At 34.4% G+C, this 21,671-nt stretch overlaps 1 protein-coding gene across 1 annotated transcript in view; it reads right to left on the bottom strand.

Moving 5' to 3' along the window:
• Positions 1-221: 221 nt before the first annotated feature.
• The window catches only part of ACTR3 (actin related protein 3), a 58,888-nt gene continuing 37,438 nt past the window's right edge, over positions 222-21,671 (bottom strand). The window contains exons 7-12 of the mRNA XM_021695921.1: positions 18,145-18,288; positions 15,986-16,159; positions 6,740-6,832; positions 6,416-6,541; positions 2,441-2,524; positions 222-1,121 (exon numbers count right to left, since the gene is read on the bottom strand). Of these exons, the coding sequence (XP_021551596.1) occupies positions 1,026-1,121; positions 2,441-2,524; positions 6,416-6,541; positions 6,740-6,832; positions 15,986-16,159; positions 18,145-18,288 (717 nt within the window). The 3' untranslated portion in view covers positions 222-1,025. The remainder of the gene's footprint in view (positions 1,122-2,440; positions 2,525-6,415; positions 6,542-6,739; positions 6,833-15,985; positions 16,160-18,144; positions 18,289-21,671) is intronic.

A 21,671-nucleotide genomic window follows, 5' to 3' on the forward strand; every position in this document is an offset into this window, starting at 1 on the left:
TTTTCAGACTGCAAATGAGTTATACAAATGAAAATATCAAATGGAGATCCAGTTATCAAAATGAAAGCACTCAATGTATTAAAATTTCACAATTATTTGTTTAGAGCACATAAAAAAGTCAGCTTGCTAACCAACTGTTGTGATTTTAAAGAACTATTGCAGAGGTTTGAAGAAAATAGATTAGTTAACTTATAAAGAGATTAAAGAGCTTGAAACAAGTATTAAAAAGAAATCTGTGCCTTTATTAGAATGGTGTTAGGCTTTAAATATACCAATTTTGGTAATCAAATTATTTATTTTTAATAAGAAATGACACTACAGAACTGCAGTACTGGTCCAACAGTCTTATCTTTACTTTTTCTTTAAAGCAAGAAACAGGATTCGAGTAATCAGAAAGCACTAGTGGGCATCAGTTAATCCAAGATACTAGCTTCTTAGTTCCAAAAGCACTTGCAAAGAAAACCACTGTGGGGTACAAGGGGGTGGAAGCCATTTGTAATAACTGGAATCCCATGAGTGTGTGTGTACGCCAAGTCTCATGAGGCTTTTTTTTTTTCTTAATTTATCCTTTACTTGGTCACTTGTTTTTCCTCAAATACTAGTTTTTCTTTGACTTTTTTCCTCAAAGTATAAAAAGTATGAAATATAAACAAGCTCTTGCATTGCACACTTAGAAGTGTACAACTCAAGCATTATAGAGCTATCTACATACCGATAAATCCCATCAAATCTTGGATAATTCAATAATATACAAAATATCAGGGGCACAGAAAGAACTAAAACCCACTTCTTTTTGTTACACATAAGATTCAAATATCCAGTCTAAAGAAAAACACTTAATCATTTTGGCTCTCCTCTACATTCTCATGTTGATATACTTATTAAAATATTCCTGTATAATTATGTTTGGTCTTCTTACTTCAAGTCAGGTTTAAAACCTCAAAACCAGCCATCCAGACAAAACAGGTAATCAGAAAGATTATTTCTTCCCCACCTCCCTAACCCCAATAATTATGAAATCAATTTTACGACATGACTCCAAACACTGGATTGTGACGACAAATGCTAGGTCCAATTTCTTCATAATCCTTTTTGGTGTGGCATACTTGGTAGAACTCGGGCTGAAAATAAAAACATGCATTTTTACAAAGGCCAAAAATGTACCACCCTCTCAGTATGCTTTAAAATAGATTTGTTAAATCTAAAATGTTTATTATTAGTCCATCTCGATATTTGAATGAAGCTTAAAAATTCTAGAAACCGTGACTTAAAATCAGCTATAAATCTTTATCAGAAATGAAGAGTAGGATTTAACACATGTCCTAACACATATCCCCCTACCTCAGCATGATTCTGAAATTCTGAGGACTGGAAGACTGATTCTCAAAAGCTCAGACTATTTTGATAAGATTTCCCCACATTGTACAATAAATCAGTACTCTAAAAAAGCAGCATTAATCTCAAATATAAATAAGGGGCACCTCAGCAGTGCAGTCAGTTAAGTGTCCGACTCTTTAAGTTCAGGTCAATGATCTCAGGGTCATGGGATCAAGCCCTCGTTGGGCTCCCTGCTGAGCGCTGGGGAGTCTGCTTCAGATTCTCTCTCCCTCTCCCTCTGCTCCCCCACCCCCAACACTCACTCTCTTTCTCACTCTCTAAAATAAATAAAATTTTTAAAATAAAATAAAATATAAACTCCTCTTAGTCATATACAAAAACTTCTAGATTAACTTGCTTTCCTCACTAAAGGTCTGGTATAGACAGAGGCGCTCTCTCTGTTAACTTCTTCAAAGGGCAAACTTACAAACTCACCAGGTTATTATATGGCACAAACAGAAGATAACTAAAATTAAGGAAGAAAGTAACTTTTACCTCTTATTTTTAAATGGTTTTAAAAATCCAAGTTTATGTAATTTTCAGTAATTCAGATAAAAGCTTCTTCATTTTATTTAATATTATGTGTACTACAGGATAAAGCACTGATATTTAATAGGCTAATGATGCTAAATTACCTTTTAAAGAGGTTTTAAGATGTTTTGGTTTGGGGAAAGGACCCTTAGAATAATTCCCTCTACTAACTTTTGAACATCACACTTCCTATGCAGTGATCTTAGTGTTTTTAAATATTTGCACAAAAAAACAATGAACCTTCTAATATCTGTATCATCACAAGATTAAAAGAACTTTCCCTACAGATGAATTTTAAAACTAAATTTTCACTCTAAAAAACAAGCAAAAAATAAAATCCAAATAACTTCTACTTTTTAAAATACTATGTACATATATATGTAACCAATTTTAAAACTTCCTCATGTAATATACAGATATATTGCAGATAAATTTAAAGAAATTTCCCTTGTTATTCTATATTATATATGTATTGGCTATTTCTTCTAACTGGAAAAAAAAAATCAAATTTTAAATGTAAGCTTTATCTCACCGTGGAAGCCAGCATGGATCCTCCAAACCAAACTGCATATCGCTGCATGTGGTGTGTAATGACTTGTACATCAATAGGTTTTGGCTAAAAATGACAAAGTAAGAGCAGTTCAACAGTAAATTCAAATAACAATTTCTGTATCATTTAATTTTTAATGTATATACACAAAACTGTATATTCAAAAGTAAATAAAACTTTAAAAGAGGCAGGATGCACATAAAGCAAAACAGAATACAACAGAAACAAATTCAGCTAATTTTATTTAAAAAAAAAAACAAAAACAGTAACAACCACACTGAAGTGGGGAAAGGGACTAACCCAAGTAATTTATGAACACAGTATTATGACTAGCCCTCTGTCTTAAGATAAAAACTAAGTAGGGGGCCTGGGTGGCGCAGTGGGTTAAGCCTCTGACTCTTGGGTTTCAGCTCAGGTCATGATCTCAGGGTCAAGAGACTGCTTAGGACTCTCCCTCCCTCTCATCTTTTTTAAAAAAGATAAAAACTAAGTAAATATTGAACTCCAGTTAGTATACTTCTCACTGTGTGTGGTATGGATTAACAATTCTGAAAGCACTATAATAAGTATTCTAGTTCGAGCAAAACATCAATACACTGTAGATAATGGAAGCCAAGTTTCTCACTGTCAGAGAACTGCATTACAAACATGAAAAAGTGGAAGGCTACAATGAACTTCTGGTATTCTGGAGCTAGTAGTATCACTATGAATTAAGAGTTCTTAATTTATATAAATACAAAACTGGATACAGATGTGTGTGTATATACATGCACACAAGTACATCCTAGTTCTGACTCCCAAGAAGGCTCGAGGCAGTGACCCTCAGTAACAATGAATATACCTAGTGTCCAAAATTTGGTTCCTTTTTTTTTTTCTTAAAGATCTTATTTGTCAGAGAGAGAGAGAGAGCATACACAAGCACGGGGAGTGGCAGGCAGAGGGAGAAGCAGGCTCCCTACTAAGCAAGGAGCCTGATGCAAGACTTGATCCCAGGACCCCGAGGATCATGACCTGAGCCGAAGGCAGACACTTAACCGACTGAGCCACCCATCCCCAAAATTTGGTTCCTTAATAGCATTTTCCACTAAAAGGAACAAGGGTGTCTCAGGGAAAAAAAAAAAAAAAAGGCTGATTCTAATATTGAAGAACAGAAAGTACAAGATGAATCTGAATTATTTTGCTGGGTCAAAAAGTAGCAAAAAGCCTAAAGAATACTAGGGCCACATCAAAAGGACAAAAAGCCACCTTTAATGGCTCCCACTGGCCAAATCTGAAAAAAATTTGAGCATCAAAATTAAAGATATTAATAGTATTAATGATAGGTTATTTTATCACAATGATATTGATGATATAGTCTAAAGAATAATATGAAAAATCAGGTTTTTATAGAGGTATTACTGAATGAATGAGAAAGAAAAATTCTTCCTTACAGTAAAATGAGACTAAAAACCATAGAAGGAATGATGGAATTTGCAAAATACCAGTTGGCAACTACCACACAGTGGTAACTATTTTAGGAAAGAAAAATGGATGTTAAAACCAGTGGTTGAAAGTTTGAAAAGAAACAAGATAGTCTGAAAGTATCTTCCCATAGGATTCTTATTACACATAAAGAAAAAATAATAACCTTATAGAGAAACCCAGCAGACACAACTTTAACCAACTGATCAAAATTAACATCTGGGACAAATTATACCATGTGTCTAGTGATACAATCCACTAAAAAAGGATACAATATCATTTCTGTGGTATTACTGCCAAAAGTACATAATCTGAACCTAACTAATCATGAGGAAGTATCAGACAATCCCAAACTGAGAAACATTCTGTAAAATAAATGGTCTGTATTCTTCAAAAGCAATAAGGTTAAATAAGAATGACAAAAAAGGGGCACCTGGGTGGCTCAGTCAGTGTGGAGTCTGCTTCAGATTCTTTCTCCCTCTCCCTCCCCCTCTAACCCTCTCCACTCAAGAGCACTTGCATGCACTCTCTTGCTCACTCTCTCTCCAAAATGAATAAACTCTTAAAAAAAAAAAAAAAAAAGAAAGAAATACAAAAAAAAGACTGAGTACTTGCTCCAGATTAAAGGGACATAATAACTAATTCAAACATGTGGTCCTAGACTGGATTCTAGACCAGTATTTTTTTTCTTCCTTTTGCCATAAAGGACAATAATGGAAGTGGTGAAACCTGAATCAGGTCTATAACTAGATTTTTTATTGTATCAAGATTAGTTTTGTGATTTTGACAACTCAATGTCCTGTTCTGGGACATACGCACTAAAATATTTAGGGGTGATGGGACATTATATTTCCAACTCACTCTCAAATAGTTCAGAGAAAAATATTTGCATGTGTGTATATTTGCATAGGTACGTATCTTTATAGACAGAGAATAAAGCAAATATAAAATGCTAACATTTGGAGAATCTAGGTGAACGATATAAAGGAATTCCTTTAGGTTTTGTATCTTTTCTGTAAGTACGAAATTATTTCAAAATAAAAAGTTTAAAAATATTTACATGTCATAAAAAATGGCTTTTTTTTTGTTAAGAAAAGCTATTTAGTTGCCTTTATTAAAAATTACAGATTGAAAGGCAATAAAGCCAGATTTAGATACAGATATATTAAAATGATATGAAAATCAGTAAGAATATCAAGTAAAATAAAAAGGGAGGCAGAGTCCTCCGGTAAACTGGATTTCTCCTGTATCATTAATGTCAGTACAGTGCTGATATCACGGAGGGGAAAAAAAATTCCTCATTTCTTGTTTTTTAAATGTACAAGCCTAAAAATGTTAAATTTTCACTTTATTAAAATATTACACTCAAAAACAGCATGTTTCATTTCGTATGTCTATAATGAGTCCATCCACAAACTAAACAACTACTTAAACATACTTTTTTACTGCTCCCCAAGAGATAAATTTAAGATAAATCAAAATTTAGGGGCTGAAAACAGTCAGTAGTCATGCAATTTCTAAAGCAGCAGCAAACCCTAGAGGATTGTATTTTACTTTTAAGTAATTTTGAACGACTAGTAGTCTCAGATGAAGCCCTAATTCTTGATAATTTTCCAAGCTGAATAAAACGTGTTATTATTAAGCAATGTATCCTCTAAATCAATGTTTTGCTTCAATATTCTACATTGAACAAGGATGAAACATAATATTTACTGAAAAAACTGTCTCATAAATATAGAAAGCAGATATCTGAGAATTTAAAATTAATTTTGATTTTGACAGCAAACCCAAAGTCCAGGACATGTAAAAGAAAAGTTATTTCTGCTAAACCACCAATTCGATTTCACACTATGAGGCTGCTGTGGGGGACGCTAGAATGAGTCTGTGCAAGCAGGCTTGACCCCACAACATCAGCTTCTCTCTCAACTCGGCTATGTTGTACTGCTATAGTACTATTTAAAATTGTGTGGATCCTTAAGGAATATTATCCCTAGAGTATGCAAGGAATTCTTCTCTATATACGTTATCTGTGAGAGACATATGAAATAATGTCACTCACACAGACTAAGAATATTTTCCAGAAATGTTGATGATATCCTAGAGGAATCAAATGACCAAGAATATCACAAATATGATATTCTTGAATGATTCCATATATGTAAATCCTTTAAAAACGTATGTTTTTCTGAATACATGCATAGTTAAAAACATGAACTGGATATACCTAAATTCATGACAGCAACTACCCTCAGGAGGAAAAAGAACGAACTGAAACCAAAGAGAGAAAGGAAAAGGTCTGAGGAAGGTAAGGTACTCTTTTTGTTAGTATTTTATTTCTTAAAATAAGATCTCAATATGATTAACCACTTTCCATTAGAAAGCCTGATAAAAATCCTTATTTTCCTAAATAAAAGCAAAAGTTGGCTGACATCTCCCATCCCTATTACAATAATCAAGGCACCATCAACCCTCCCCCTAATAACTAAGAAAACCAACCTTCAATCTGCCACCACTCAATTCCTCACTTAATTTCAGCCTGGCATCTACAGTTCTTTTCAAATCTCTTTGCAAGCGACGTCCAAAGTCCCTGAACATGGTTGAACCTCCAGAGAGGACAATATTCTATATTAGTGGAGAAAAATAAATAAGTAAGTATGACTTTTAGAGAGAAAGAGAAAAATAAAGACATAAGAAATAGTATTAAAATACTATCATAGGCTTTTGAAGAGAGGATTTTTAAATTTAATATTCAACAATGGACAGAAATATAAAGAAGTTTTTTAAAAGAAGACCTTGAACAATTTTGCTGTAAATACTGACCTTGTAGAGAGGACGTCTGACATCAATAGGGCAATTCTGAATTACTTCATCTACAACTTCTGAGATAGGTTGAGTAAAGTCTGGATTAGCAAACTGAAAAGTAAGTAAAGGTGGATATATGATAGAGATTAGATCACTACTAATACATATCACAATAAAAAATTAAGAAAGTTTTCAGTTTAAAAATAAAAGAACTTTTTACAAACAAATTCTGGTCTCTAATTCAAAATTAAAGACACAGAAATCAGAGATTTCAGAAGAAATCAAATTACAGTAATGATGATATATACCATTTCATAACTATCAGAATAGCAAAAATGTAAAACCACACATATAGCATGAGCTGGTAAAAATCTGTAGGCATGCACATGAGCAGAGCTCTGAAAATGAGTTGACCGACACATTTGTAGTTGAGGTCAAACAAGGAAATGCTGTCTATTCATTTCAGCTTTTATGCTGTAAGTAAGTGTCCTTTTCATGATCTATTTAGTGCCACAGTTTCCACATTTTTGCAGGTGATTTTGCTATTTAAGAGGGTCCCCGGGGCACCTGGGTGGCTCAGTCGATTGGGTATCTACCTCCAGCTCGGGTCATGATCCCAGGGTCCTGGGATCAAGCCTGCGTCGAGCTCCCTGCTCAGCCGGGAGTCTGCTTTCTCCCTCCCAGTGCTATTGTGCTCTCGCTTGCTCTTTCCCTCTCAAATAAACTTAAAATAAATATAAAATAAAATAAAATAAAAAGGGTCCCCAACCACAGTAGTGCCAAAGTGCCATCTACTGTTCCTAAACTTAAGGCTGTGATATATGTCATGGAGAAAATACAGTTTTGGATAAGGTGCATTCAGGCATGAGTCACAGTTTTGCTGTTGGCCGTGATATCAATGCTAATAAATCAACGATATATATTAAATAGTGTGTCTTTAAACAGAAACACAAATAAAACAAGGTTTCATGTTCAGCTGACAAAAGTGTTGGAATCTAAGGCTCACAGAACTGAACCGTTTCCCGCTATGAGCAATGGTTCAGTATTCACTAATTCAGCGTTCACAGCAACTTTATAGGAGTATCTACTATGAATAATGAGAACTGTATACTCACATGATGATACACCATAGTTAAACTATTTCCAAATAGCTGACACTCAAAAGCAAAACTCATTTTTTAAAAATATAACTTCATAAAAACTTGAGTTATTCCAAATATGTAAATCCTTTAAAAATATATGTTTTTGTAAATACATGCACAGTTAAACATAAGAACTGGATATACACTAAATTTATGACAGCAACTGCCCTCAGGAGGAAAAAGGATGGAAACCAAATAGAAAAGGAAAAGGTCTGAGGAAGGTAAGATACTCTTTTTATAATATTTTACTTCTTAAAATAAGATTTCAATATGATAAATATTAAAATATTACTATGTATTTATTTGGAATGGAAGGTACACGTATTACACAAAACTTTTCAGAATTCTTTAACAGACTGGATAGGTAGGTTTGAGATGTAAAGCAGTTTGACAACTTCAATTATTATGGAAACAGAATGAGGTTAAAAATTTTTTTAAAAATTTTATATACAACATCAGGTCTTATACAAGGAGAAGTAAGATTAAGGAAGGCTTCCTTTCTTCCCCATCATTTATTTTTACATGCAGGCCTATGACCCTCCAAAATCATACTGTGTATTTCCTAAGAGGAACTATACAAACATATACGTACATATATATATATACACACACACATATATATAAATAATTTGGAAATGTTAGATCTCAGAATTAAACTTGTATTCTGGAACAAAGACCTAATTTGCAAAAATATATGTAAGTGGCCATGTATTACTCTTTAAAATTAGAAAGGAAATGCTACATGGGATTTTTCTTTTTTCCTAGGTATTAAGGTCAAAATTCAGCTCTAATTTGTCAAAATAAACAAGCCTATTTTATTCAAATGAATAAAATTTAAAGTAACTGTCTAGAAAATGAGTTGCCAACCACCTCTCTTGGCCTCTCATTTTTCCCATTAGCTTGTCTAATGGGAGAAACAACATTCCTTTGTTCATTAAACGGATTCTATAACTTGACTGGTAACTATTAGATGTGTCCATTTTTTCCAGTTATTAAAATTAGTTTGAAGTTATTTAGAGTCTGGGCATACAATGAAAAGAGATTTAATGTTACTTAAGTGATGAAGCATAATGATACAAGATATTTTAATTTAGATGAAGTAAGATATCCCTAACAAAGATTCTACTGACTTCTGTTATCATAGTAAGAGAAAAAAATGGCAGCCAACATCTATCCTTCTGAAGCATGCTGATGAGTGTACATAAGAAACCCTAACAGGGATATAGAATTCCTTGGGATAATGAATACCTAAGAGTGGGTATAGAAATGTGGCTCATACTGAACCTTGAGAAAGCAACCTATGGACTAATTTGTTCTGTCAGAAGTTGTCCATATTGTATTCTGTGAAAATGGGAAAATATAACTCAACTTGGCTGGCTCTGTATGCCATGTATACACAAGCTTAGTTTAGAGGCAGAGAATGGCTCAGTCCACCATTAACTAGAATGAGCAAAAGAATTGGAATCCTGAAAATTTTATTTTGTGACCTGTAGAAATTCTCTAGATTTTAGACTATGAAATTTCTAAGGAAACTTAAGTTCTCAAAACATGCTTTTATGATCCCATAATGATACTTCAACCTGAGACCTTGTCATGAGATTTAATCCCCAAAATGTGGACAAAGAACATTAACAATAGAAAATATTAACGATAGAAAATATGTTCTACAATATCTTAGTATCTTATCAACTTATTAATACAGAACTTACAAATTCTCTACACTGTCTTTGTTAGCCATATTCCTTCAATATTTACCTAAACAACACACACACACACAGAGGAGCGCGTGTGCTCAACAGATTAACCCTCCCATAATTCTTTCCTTAACCTTTAAGACAGTTTATCTGCTATAACATGAGCAAGTAAAAGGCAGGAATAGGGTCATTCATTCCTGTGCTATGCCCTTCTCATAACAATTTTTAATCAAGAACATACAAAGGAAAGAATTTATACGAGCTTTATATATTCACATACTCATAATCAACCCACAGATACTCTGATTTGCAAAGAAAGAAATGAAGTCTGATTTAAATACATCTTCACAAAAAGCTCATGGACCATTGTGCTATATAGAATCCCAGGTGAGAATGAGTAGAATATGTAGTAAAGCAGCAAACAATGGATACTTAATAAAGGGAAAGAGTAAGAATTAACAATAAATTGTTGTAGGTTACTCAATACTTGACTATGCTCAACCTAGGGTCCCCACTAAGAATATTTTTAGGCCTTTTGGTTTCACTTTCAGCAAAAGGATTAGTCCTGTCTCTAAATGCTCTCTGATCAGGTCTTAATACTACTGCAAGTGGCTATCGAGGGAGGAGTATCTAACCTCTTTTCTGAAAAATTTAGAGAATACACCCAAGTAAACAAAGCAGTCCAAATAGCTTTGTCAAAAAAATTTAAATTTCCCTTAAAAAAAAAAAATCAGAGTGCCAACCCCATTCCGTCTAAAAACAGTTCTTTCAAGCATTTGTGATGAATTTAGCAATTCAAAAAATAAATATCCTTACTCTTTCATACAGTTTATGTTTAGTGTCCAAGTTTAGATACCTACACTTTCATCTAGCCAAAACAAAAAACAGAGTGAATTTTCCAAGTGACAGAGGATATCTAGAACTACAGAAGACAGAATCTTAAAATTCACTTGGGAAGTGACACAGTTCATAGTATACAAAAAAAAAAAGTCTATTCTGGAAAAACATGGTGAACTAATAAGCACACATATCTCAACTTGTTCTCCGTACTAAAAGCACCAATAAAGAAATTTTTTTAAAGATTTTATTTATTTATTTGACAGAGACAGACACAGCAAGGGAGGGAACACAAGCAGAGGGAGTGGGAGAAGGAGAAGCAGGCCCCCCGCCGAGCAGGGAGCCCGACATGGGGCCCAACCCCAGGACCCTGGGACCATGACCCAAGCTGAAGGCAGACACCCAATGACTGAGCCACCCAGGCGCCCGAAAGAAATTTTTTTAAAAAAAAGAATAATCCCAAATGTATGGAGAGAACAGAAAGAGAAGAAACAGCAACAAAATTTGGCAAACTGCAATGTTTGCAGATGGACAAGACCATACACTCCCTCCAAAACACTCAGTAAGTCATCAGTAGGGAAAGCCAAGAATAAGGCTGTTTTCTATCACCACCACCACCACCACCCCCAAAAAGAACTGGCTGTACCTATCAGCACTGAAAGTGAGGTAGAAGAAGGACAGGAAGGAACAATGGTTGAAAGCCTCTGTGAAAAGCAAAGTCACAGATCCCAACTACAGACGTCTATGAAATACCTCCTCCTCAGCCAAGGAGAAAGGTGGCTTATCTATTCTCTAAAGGGAATAAATTAGAGAGCCCCCAGACTCTTATACATGGCTGAAAGGAATGAAAGCTGGGGGCTTTTAAGTGAAGGTATGCAGCCCACTCCAACACACAAATGCTGACCCTCTTCCCATTTGGCTGCCAACCTCTACCCTCCAGGCAGTAATCTTTTTGGGAATCGAACCATCTGAAATGATCTAAGGAAACACACATAGGGCATTCCTCCAAAGTAAAGACCATAGTCAAAAGCCCTACCCACAAAGCTCAGATTTCCAATCAGGTTTTTAGTGTCCCCTTCTTAAATGAGTGGCCCCCAAAAATCTCTAGCATGAAAAATACAGGAATCAAAACAAAGAGAAAAAGCAACCTGGAACAAAGAGACTATGCAGAAAGAAGAAACCTTCAAAAAACCTAGACTAACATCCTCAGAGAGCCAGAAGATATGCAACCATGAAACAAGAACACAGCATCATAAAAAAGAAATATTCAAGAGCAGATGTAGGGGAAACCCTTGAAAATTACGTATGTTACCAGAAATAAATTCAACAGAAGGTTCAGAAGGTAAACTGAAGAAATCACCTAGAGAGGGGAACAAAAAGAAAAAGTACAACTAGAAGAAAAAACAGAGAGAGCACATGAGAATGTCAGGGGAACAAAGGGATAATCTACAAGTATCTGGAAAGAAAAAAAGCAGGCCCTGTACAAGGTTTAGAAATCAGAACAGTTTTTTACTTCAAGTTATAATGGGAAGCAACTGAGCTAAGGCTTCAAAATGCTGAAGAAAAATGATTTACAATCTAGAATTCTACACCCAAATTATCAGACAAGTATGAAGATAAAATGAATACATCTTCAGACATGCAAGGTCTTGAAATTTTCATCCCTCATGTGCCCTTTTTATCAGGAACCCCAATGGGAAATGATTTCCACCAAAATAAAGAAAGGGAAAGGTATGGGATGGAGGGAAGAGGGATTTAAGTGAGAGGCAACAGGAATCCCCACAATGATGGTGAAGGAATATGACAACTCTGTACCAGGTGCAGAAGGAAGCAGGTTCAGATTGGGACATGTGAACATATGCTCTGGAAAAATAAATTGCTTTTAAAACCCTTTGCATCTGAATATCCTGAGAAGACAGTTATAAAACTGGTGGATAGAGTTTAGAGGTGAATTAAGGATCATTATTTTAAAACTAAGCAAACAAGTTATTGTTTCCCATGGAAAACAAAATACAGGACAGGAAAATATTTCATGGTAAACTGCATGACTCAGATCTAATTAGAATTTGTGTTCACAGATCTGATTAAAATTTGTGTTCACAAAAATGTAGGCATTGAATTTTTACCTAACTGAAATTGTAATTATTGGGACAAAAAGGTATGGAAAGGTACTGTTTGTCATGGCAAAAAAAGGGAGAAAAGGCAATCCTCTTCCTCCATAGCTGGAAACTGATAGAAAATGCCTAAAACTGAAAAAACTTGAAGTTGCAATGCAACCAAAGCAAACTGTAGCTATGGAGGCAATCACCAAAAGAATCAACTAAAAAAGGTTGAAGTGCTTACCTCCAGGAAAAAAATTAGGGAGAGAAGTATGCAGGACACTCCTAGTTTTTGTCAGAATTTCAATAACTAGGACTTTTAAACAATGTGTATATACATAACTGATTTTAAAAAACAACTTTGAAGAAAAGAAAAACATGGATTTCTCACAGAAGAAATTATTTACAAAGAAAAAAATGCTATAGAGTAAAAGGTGTTTCAGAGTTTTAAAAAACTTAATGAAGAAAGCTTGGTGTATATCAAATGACAAAGATTAATAAAAAAAAATTATATATGAAACATTAGCAACAAGGTAAACTGACATCCAGACAATTATCCCTTTCCTAAGCAACACGGCACAACCAAAACAACACAGTTTATTTACGTATCTAACATGTCAAAGGTTTTTTTAAGACTGTCAAGACCTTAGCTGAGGATGTCTGTCAAGAGTACTGCACTCAAATGCTTCCTCCTTTAAAATCCAAGATATCTCTTACTTCCCACGCTATTACCTATCTTGGGGTAATGATCCTATTCATCTAGGACTTTGGTCCTGGATCTTCTATAATTCTCTAATTCCTGTCCACCACCTGGAGGTTTAGTATCTCTCTCCAGTATTTCAACTTCAACTGATGTTCCTTAACCCATTACCTTTAATTCATTTGACTTCAGCAGTTCACATACACATGACCCCAGAGAAAAATGGGACCTGACTGCCAGCTACGTGGTTATCTATCTTCTTAAATCACTACTAAAATGACAAAAGAAAATTACAAAAAAGGAATGTTACATCCTAAGTGCTTCCAGAGGGGCATACTGCTAAGAAGTCAATCCATTCACCCTGTAGAACCTTGAAGTCCCCAAAATTGAAACGATAAGAAACCACAAGGAAAAGTAAAACAAGGTTTTAAAAAACCTGTTAAATTTCTCTATATAGAAATAGTAAGACCCCCAGGATCCCTTCCAGATCTTGTAAAAACAGTTAATTACAACCTCAATGAATAAATGAAATAAATGAACAAAGAGAAAATGACACAAATGAAGAAATGAGGCAAAAATTTAGGAAAAGCTCAATTTTAAGAGAAAAAATTTACAATATTACAATTTTGCCTCAAAAGCAAAAAACATTAACAATATAATACTATTCATATACTGTGAAACTACTGATTTAGCTAATAAGTATAACATAACATACAGACAGGCTGAGGGAAGAGGGTCTAAGGAAATATCAACTAACCTAAAAGGAAGTTGGTAGATAATTACTTACATTGCTATGTCAAGAAATAGGAGGACAAATATCTGGAAATGTGCAGGTAATTACCAAGAGTGCTGGCTAAGTGAGAGCTAGTGAATGTTCTGCAGAACACAAAAAGAGTGAGAGTAGGGGTGGAGGATGAGGAGCTGCTGTTTTTGTTTAAGCCTGTCAGTGTTATGTGACTTTTAAAAACTATGTACATATATCCTTTTATGAATTTTTAAAGATTGCAAAGAAAATGTGCTAAGCCTTAAAACACCCATATACTTGTCCAACCACAATGCCTTATCCCAGGTGCTCACTCCTTTGCTCCCAACTTACAGCTATATGCCAATTCATCATGATCTCCAATCCCTGTTCATATCCTTCACATCCAGTTGTTCAAGTTACACATATGGGAATCATCACAGATTCTTCATATTCTTACTCCCCTCACATCTAAGTAATCAGTAAGTCATGCTGATTCTATTGCTTTTCTCTTACCTCTTTCTCATTCTTATTGACCTTACTTTCTCCCATGTGTTGGCTTCATTCTAAGGCTCCACTTGGTGATGAGCTTCTCTTCCTCAGATTCAAATCCACTAGGAGAGCTATGCTCTTCTAAGAGTACCTACAGAATCCCTGGGATTCGCTCTGATTGGATGGGCTCAGGGCACATGCCCACCTCTGAACCAAACACCATGGCTGGGGGAATGTCCTGCTCAGACTGGTTGGATCCAGGGGCATCCCTCCCAAGACCCACCCAAACCACTTGGCCTGAGAGCAGGGGCAGATGGGATCCCTAGTGTCAGAAGAGGGGGAATAGATGGAAGGCTTCATCCGGAAAACTGCAATAAAATCACCTGTTTCCAGTTTTTCATGTTAATATTGTAAATTTGATTTTAATTTCTAACTGCATCACACTCTCATCATTACCTGTTTCCAACACAATTCACTCCTCTGTATCAATCCACCCAACCCAGTGCAGTCAGAGTGACCTAATACCATACATGAATCTGTATCATTTGCACTAAAGATTTCTGCACAACTACAGAATCCAGTAAACTCTTTTCTACAGCATATTAGTCCCTCATGAACACCCATCTGGACCCATCTCCTACCAACCCCTTCCTTTATAATTTTATTATCTAGCTCTCTCCTATCCCAGACTTCTACCCAGCCTATCTCCTCTGTCAGAAAGATACTCCCCTAACATACCTGCCTGACAAATACATATTCATCCTCAACTATCACCTCCTCTAGGAAGTTTCCCTAGTTCCCCCAAGCAGACTTAGATGCTCTTTGTTCCTATGCCCTCCCCAAATCCATGCATATTAAAGCAACTACACCTGTTTAGATATTCATCTCCCTTATTCTGAACTCAGTAAGAGCAACATAAAACAATTTTTCATCTTTAAATATCCCATACTTAAACTGAGACCATGAAAATTATATTCACTATTTGCTAAGTGAATAAACAATATTTAAAAATAACCGTTTTTAATGCCAAATAAGCACAGTATGCATTTAATGTAATTCTATTAATAAATTTCTTATACTAAGTTACTAGAAGAATTTTTCATTTAAAGCACACATTTCATTAACTTAATAAAACCTGCATGTTGCTAACATTTCCTAGACACAGAAAACTATTTTACTAATATTTTGTTATGATAGTCAACTAATGGTTCTTGGTTTAATGGTTATTTTATATGGGGCCAGTGGTAGTTCTAGAACTTTTCCAAAAATATTTCATTTAAATGGTCATAAATTTTAAAGGCTCCCCTCTTTCCATGACCCCACATAAGCCACAAATATTAAAAAAGACATGTTTTAGTTTTCTAAATATGTGAAAAATAGTAACTTGCTTAGCCTATTTCACATAGGCAATTTTTCCTCTTGAAAATAACTCACTATAGCATTTTAGTAGACAAAAGAAAGTTCCTGAGATTAACTCTTTCCTGAATTTCTATGGTTGACTGATAATTTCTGCTGAATATTTCAAAACAATTCCATCTAAAGAAAAAAAAAAACTTACCTCTGGATGAAAAAAGATTTCAGGTCCCAAGAATCTCTCATAACCAACATCAATAGAAAATTCTTTCTTTGAGATAGCATTGATTCCAGTATATTGCTTAATCCACTTTGATCCATCTGTGTCATACTTGTTAAATTCTTTTACTAAATCTGGGCAGACATAACTATAGCGCTCCTAAGAAAACAAAGAAATGAGTAATTATTTCTTCATTTTAGGAACAGTAGAAAAGGATGACATATTTTTAGCAAACTAGAATCAAATGAACAAATATCTTCAGAAAATAAAATTAAGAAATTAAGCTGAAGAAAATTTTATGTTAGGACATTAGTTTATGTTTAGTACAAATAAACAACTCATCTCTCATCTCCTACACGTAATTCCTGGCTTCATATATAAAGTGAATAAGATTTGACCAACTAAAGAGAGAACCTCTACTATCTCATGAAAACATACATTAATGTCATTCAACATTTTATACAGTTCCAATAATTAATGGAGTTTGCATTATGAAGAGGAGAAAACATAAAATAAATACAGAACTGGAGAATAAGTAATAGTTGATATAACCCACAATATAGTACAGACCCTTAATCCTTAATACCTTCCTGGAATAAAACTGAATATGGTCTAAGTAAATGAGCAAGAGAAAAAATGCTGAAAATAAAAACTATTCTTTTTTACTATATCACCTGCAATGGTAAATTGTTGAATATCTGGTTATAAGTACTAAGTAAAAGTTTTCATCAAAAACGCAATTAAAAAATGTTATGGGTTATAACATTCTATTTGCAATTTATGGACTCCCAAATCCAAGTCTCATTTTTTTTTTAAAAGAAAAACACACATTTCACATATTTTTGTACATCAAGAATTCTACTCCACGACAGATGCAAACATTATTACTAATAATCGAAAGACATAAAAGGAAAGAATATGGAAAACAAAGGACAATTTGATTATGTTGTTGTAGCTCTTCTTTCTCCAAACGTTGGAAGTAGGAATTACATGGAAATGATAATTCTTAAAAGACATTCAGACTGAGCATCAGTATTCTCTCCAACAGATTTGAATCCTTGTTGCTTTTGTTATTTTTTAAAACTCCACAGGCTTCCCAAAGATGCTGAAGCAGTATTCATGTTAATTTTTTATATATTTAATTTTGATGCCACCCTTTGGATAAGTTTTGGCAGCCATTTCATAATTCCTTTACTACTAGGAAGTAGTAAATTCTTTTTCATTCCTAACCTTTGAAGAGTGAAAGAAACCCTATAATCAGGCAAAGATAGGCAATAAAGTTATTTTTGCTGGGGCAGTTTTGCTTTCACATACTGAAAACATATGAGAAACCCACTGAAATTTTTGTAGGTTGGCAAATGATAAATTTAAAAAGCAATGCTAAGTATTTTGACAGTTTACATGAAGCACTCACTAATCTAACAAAGACTTATATAACATACAAATTATTAAAACACCTTAGTCTTCACATTTTTCTTCTGTTTGCTATATCACTTGAGCCAAACACCACCTCTATTCTATAGTGAAATGAAACAATTACATAAAAAAAAAATTTTTTTTTAACAGAAAATTGTTAGGATTAAAATAAAGAATTCAGTGAAGAAACTGAGATACAAGGACTGTGAAGTGAACTAATTATTTTTACTACAGGGAATAATCACAAAAATGTATGCTAACGTCAGTTGGTACAAATGTTCTTGACTCGGGCGCCTGGGTGGCTCAGTTGGTTAAGCGACTGCCTTCGGCTCAGGTCATGATCCTGGAGTCCCGGGATCAAGTCCCGCATTGGGCTCCCTGCTCAGCAGGGAGTCTGCTTCTCCCTCTGACCCTCCCCCATCTCATGCTCTCTCTCTCTCTCTCATTCTCTCTCTCAAATAAATAAAATCTTTAAAAAAAAAAAAACAAACAAATGTTCTTGACTCAAATGTGAAATGTGGAGACAACAGGCACAGAGTTGATAATCCTGCAAAATTTCCTTACAAGAAATACAGAGAAAACATATATATAATTAAGATTATATATTACAATTGGCTAAACAAAAGGTTTTTTTAAGTACTGTTCTTCACCTGATAGTTTCTCATGTTAATATTGTAAATCTGATTTTAATTTCTAACTGAATCATACTCTCATCATTACTTTTTTACCTTTACTGCCTTAGCAGTTTCCAAGGATTGCTCTGGAGGGATTCCTACTTCTCGGTCTCTCAGCAACTGCTGAATAAAATATGTTATATCTCGTCCTGCGATTGGAATGTGCTTAATACAGCTGCCAATCACATACCCTTCAGCCTAGATGAAAAAAAAAAGTGGCAAATTTACTTTCAATGATTTCAAAATTAATATAACCTAAATAACCATCAAAGATTAATTTCTCAAATTAGTGTGTTTATATTCCCAAATATTGCTTTATCCTAGGAGAATTCTTCTAGTCTTTATTCTTCAACTGTATTCCTCACAATACTACATTATATAATTTATAATACTGTACACATATTATGAACAAGAATGGCCAGAACTTATTCTTTTACTGGTAAGAGTTTATAACCAAGACTGAAATGACTGAACAACACAGAAATTACGAATTTCAGAAGTTTTAAATGTTCTGATAGCAGACCAGATAGGAAATTATTTTAAAATCTTTTATAATTTCAATAAACAATTTAGATAGCATTGTAGGAAATTTGATCACTAATCCACAAACTCATTTTTCCTAATGAAGTAGGTACCAATTTCACAAGGCTGAGGCATTATATGCATTATCAATAATGCCAAATAATTAAATTCTACACAATGAATTCATAAATTTACTGATATGAGTCGGAAGTACAAAAAATAATGTGACAAAATTAAATTTCATTGGGGTGCCTGGGTGGCTCAGTCATTAAGCGTCTACCTTCAGCTCAGGTCATGATCCCAGGCTCCTGGGATCGAGCCCCACATCGGGCTCCCTGCTCAGCGGGAAAGCCTGCTTCTCCCTCTCCCACTCCCCCTGCTTGTGTTCCCTCTCTTGCTGTGTCTTTCTCTGTCAAATAAATAAATAAAATCTTTAAAAAAAAAATTTAAATTTCATTATCAAAGAGTATCATCTGGCCATGACAGAGTATTAGGGATTGGATTTATCCTCTCACCTTAAAGAAAAGAAACAGGACAAATTAAATGAAATAAACATTTTCAGACACTGAACAGGTACAGTAGGGCAGTGTTCCCAATGATAAGGGAAAACAAACAATAGGAGTGCTATAAACATCCCATCTCACTGCCTAGGAAGTGTTCCCAGGCAGCAATAATGGGTCAGAGAACCCAAGCAGAGTCAGATAGTCTCATTTTCAGGTATGATTAAAAAAAAAAAAAAAACAAAAAAACTACAAATCTATAGATTCAAGAAGCTCAACAAACCCAAACCCCAAGAAGAAATGGGAAAGGGAAGAAAAAAAAAAAAAAAACACCACACACAAACACATTTAGGTACATCACAATCTTGAAGGGAGCCAGACAAGTAAGAAATATCACAAAGAAACAAGCATAGGAATGACAGCAGACTTATTTTCAGAAACAATATAAACCAAAAGACATTAGAACTACATCTTTAAAATACTGAAAGGAAAAAACTATCAACCTAAAATTCTACACCAAGTAAAAAATCTTTCAAAAATGCAGGCAAAATGCTTTTCCAAAGGATGTACATAAGTTGAAAGAGTTCAGAGTCAGTAGACCAGCACAATAAGACATATTAAAGGCAGGGATGCCTGGGTGGCTCAGTTGGTTGAGCATTCAACTCTTGATTTCAGCTCAGGTCATGGTCTCAGTGTTGTGGGATTGGTCCCATAGGGCTCCCCGCTCAGTGTGAGTGTGCTGGTCCCTCTCCCTCTTCCTCCCCCTAAGCCCCTTCCTCCCCCCTACCCCCACATGCACACATGCTCTCTAAAATAAAAAAAAAAAATTTAAAAAAAAAAAAAAAGGCCATGTTAAAAGGCCATCATTCTGGCAAGAGAAAATGATGCTAGATGGAAATCTGAACCTTCACCAAGAAACAAGCACTGGGAATGCTAAGTGCGTAAATATAAAAGAAATTTATCTTTTTCAAAATCTCTTTTAAAGAGGAGATTTGTTCTCAGCTGACATGTCCTACCCCTCCCAAAATTCTTATGTTGAAGTGCTATCTCCCAATACCTCACAATGTGATTGTATTTGGAGACGGGTACTTTTTTTTTTTTTTTTAAACATATAATGTATTATCTGTTTCAGGGGTACAGGTCTATGATTCATCAGTCTTACACAATTCACAGCGCTCACCATAGTACATACTTTAAAGAGGTAATTAAGTTAAAATGAGGTGATTAGAGTGGATCCTAATCTGGTATGATTTATGTTCTTAAAAGAAGAGATTAGGACACAGACACACAAGGAGACCATGTGCAGACGAATGGAGAAAATTAGGCCACCTAGAGAGAAGACACAGAGAAGCCTCAGAAGAAATCAACCCTGCCAACATCTTGATCTCTGACTTTATTGCCTCCATCTGTGAAAAAATTAATTTTCTATTGTTTGAGCCACTCAGTCTGTGGTACTTTGTTATAGCAGCCCTAACAAAACTAATATACTACTTACAATGAAACAAATTAATAATGCACTATAAGTTTGTAACATGTAGAAATAAAATGAGTGACCATTATAGTGCAAAAGGGAAGTACATTGTTGTACACTTCCTATTTATAAAAGATTATTTGTAGTTAGATTATAAATTAAAGATGTTTATTATAAACCCTAGAGCAACCACCAAAAAATAAGCAAATGACAGTAACAAAGAAGTAGAACACAGCTAATAAGTCAATAAAGATAAAATGGAATTATGAAAGAATACTCCATTAATTCAAAAGAAAGCAAAAGGAAAAAAGAACAAAACACAGAAATATCCAATTCTTAATAACCTTATAAAAATTCATTCTTTTTCATGTTGATAACTTATATTTGAAAATTACCTATTTGAATATTATCAAGATACTGATATTACTGATTAGTTGTGCAGATATTAAGACCGGGGTCAGACAGAACCAGTTTGAATCCTAGCTCCAAAACCTACAATTTGGTGATCTAAAGCAATTCATTTATTTGCATTTTTAATGGATAAACTGAGGTCTTCAATATAACCTACATTATAGATTCTGAGGTTTAAATGAAAATCTTAAGAATCTCTATGTACCTAATAAAGAAAACTGAACTATAAAAAAAAAAAACATGAAATATTGGACACATCCCAATTTCCAAGATACTAAAATATCCCCCAATGACAAAATAAAATCTGGTATAGCCATAGAATGAAACATTATTTGGGAATAATAAGAAATGAAGTACTATACATGCTACACCTTGGATAATCTTGAAAACTTTAGGCCTCATCAAAGAAGCCAGTCACAAAAGAAAACCACAAAGTGTATGATTTCCATTTACATGAAATGTCCAGAAAAGGCAAATCTATTGAGACAGAAAGTATAAGAGTGGTTGCCAGGGCTAAGGTTATCAGGGGGAGACTGACTGCTAAGAGATACAGGGTTTCTTTTTAGAGTGATAAAAATGTTCTAAAATTGACTGTGTTGTAATGGATGCACTCTGTGAATATACAAAAAACCCACTTAAGTATACACTCTAAATGGGTGAACTACATGGTGTGTAAA

Source organism: Neomonachus schauinslandi, chromosome 3, assembly GCF_002201575.2.
Source record: "Neomonachus schauinslandi chromosome 3, ASM220157v2, whole genome shotgun sequence".
NCBI classification, from domain to species: Eukaryota; Metazoa; Chordata; class Mammalia; order Carnivora; family Phocidae; genus Neomonachus; species Neomonachus schauinslandi.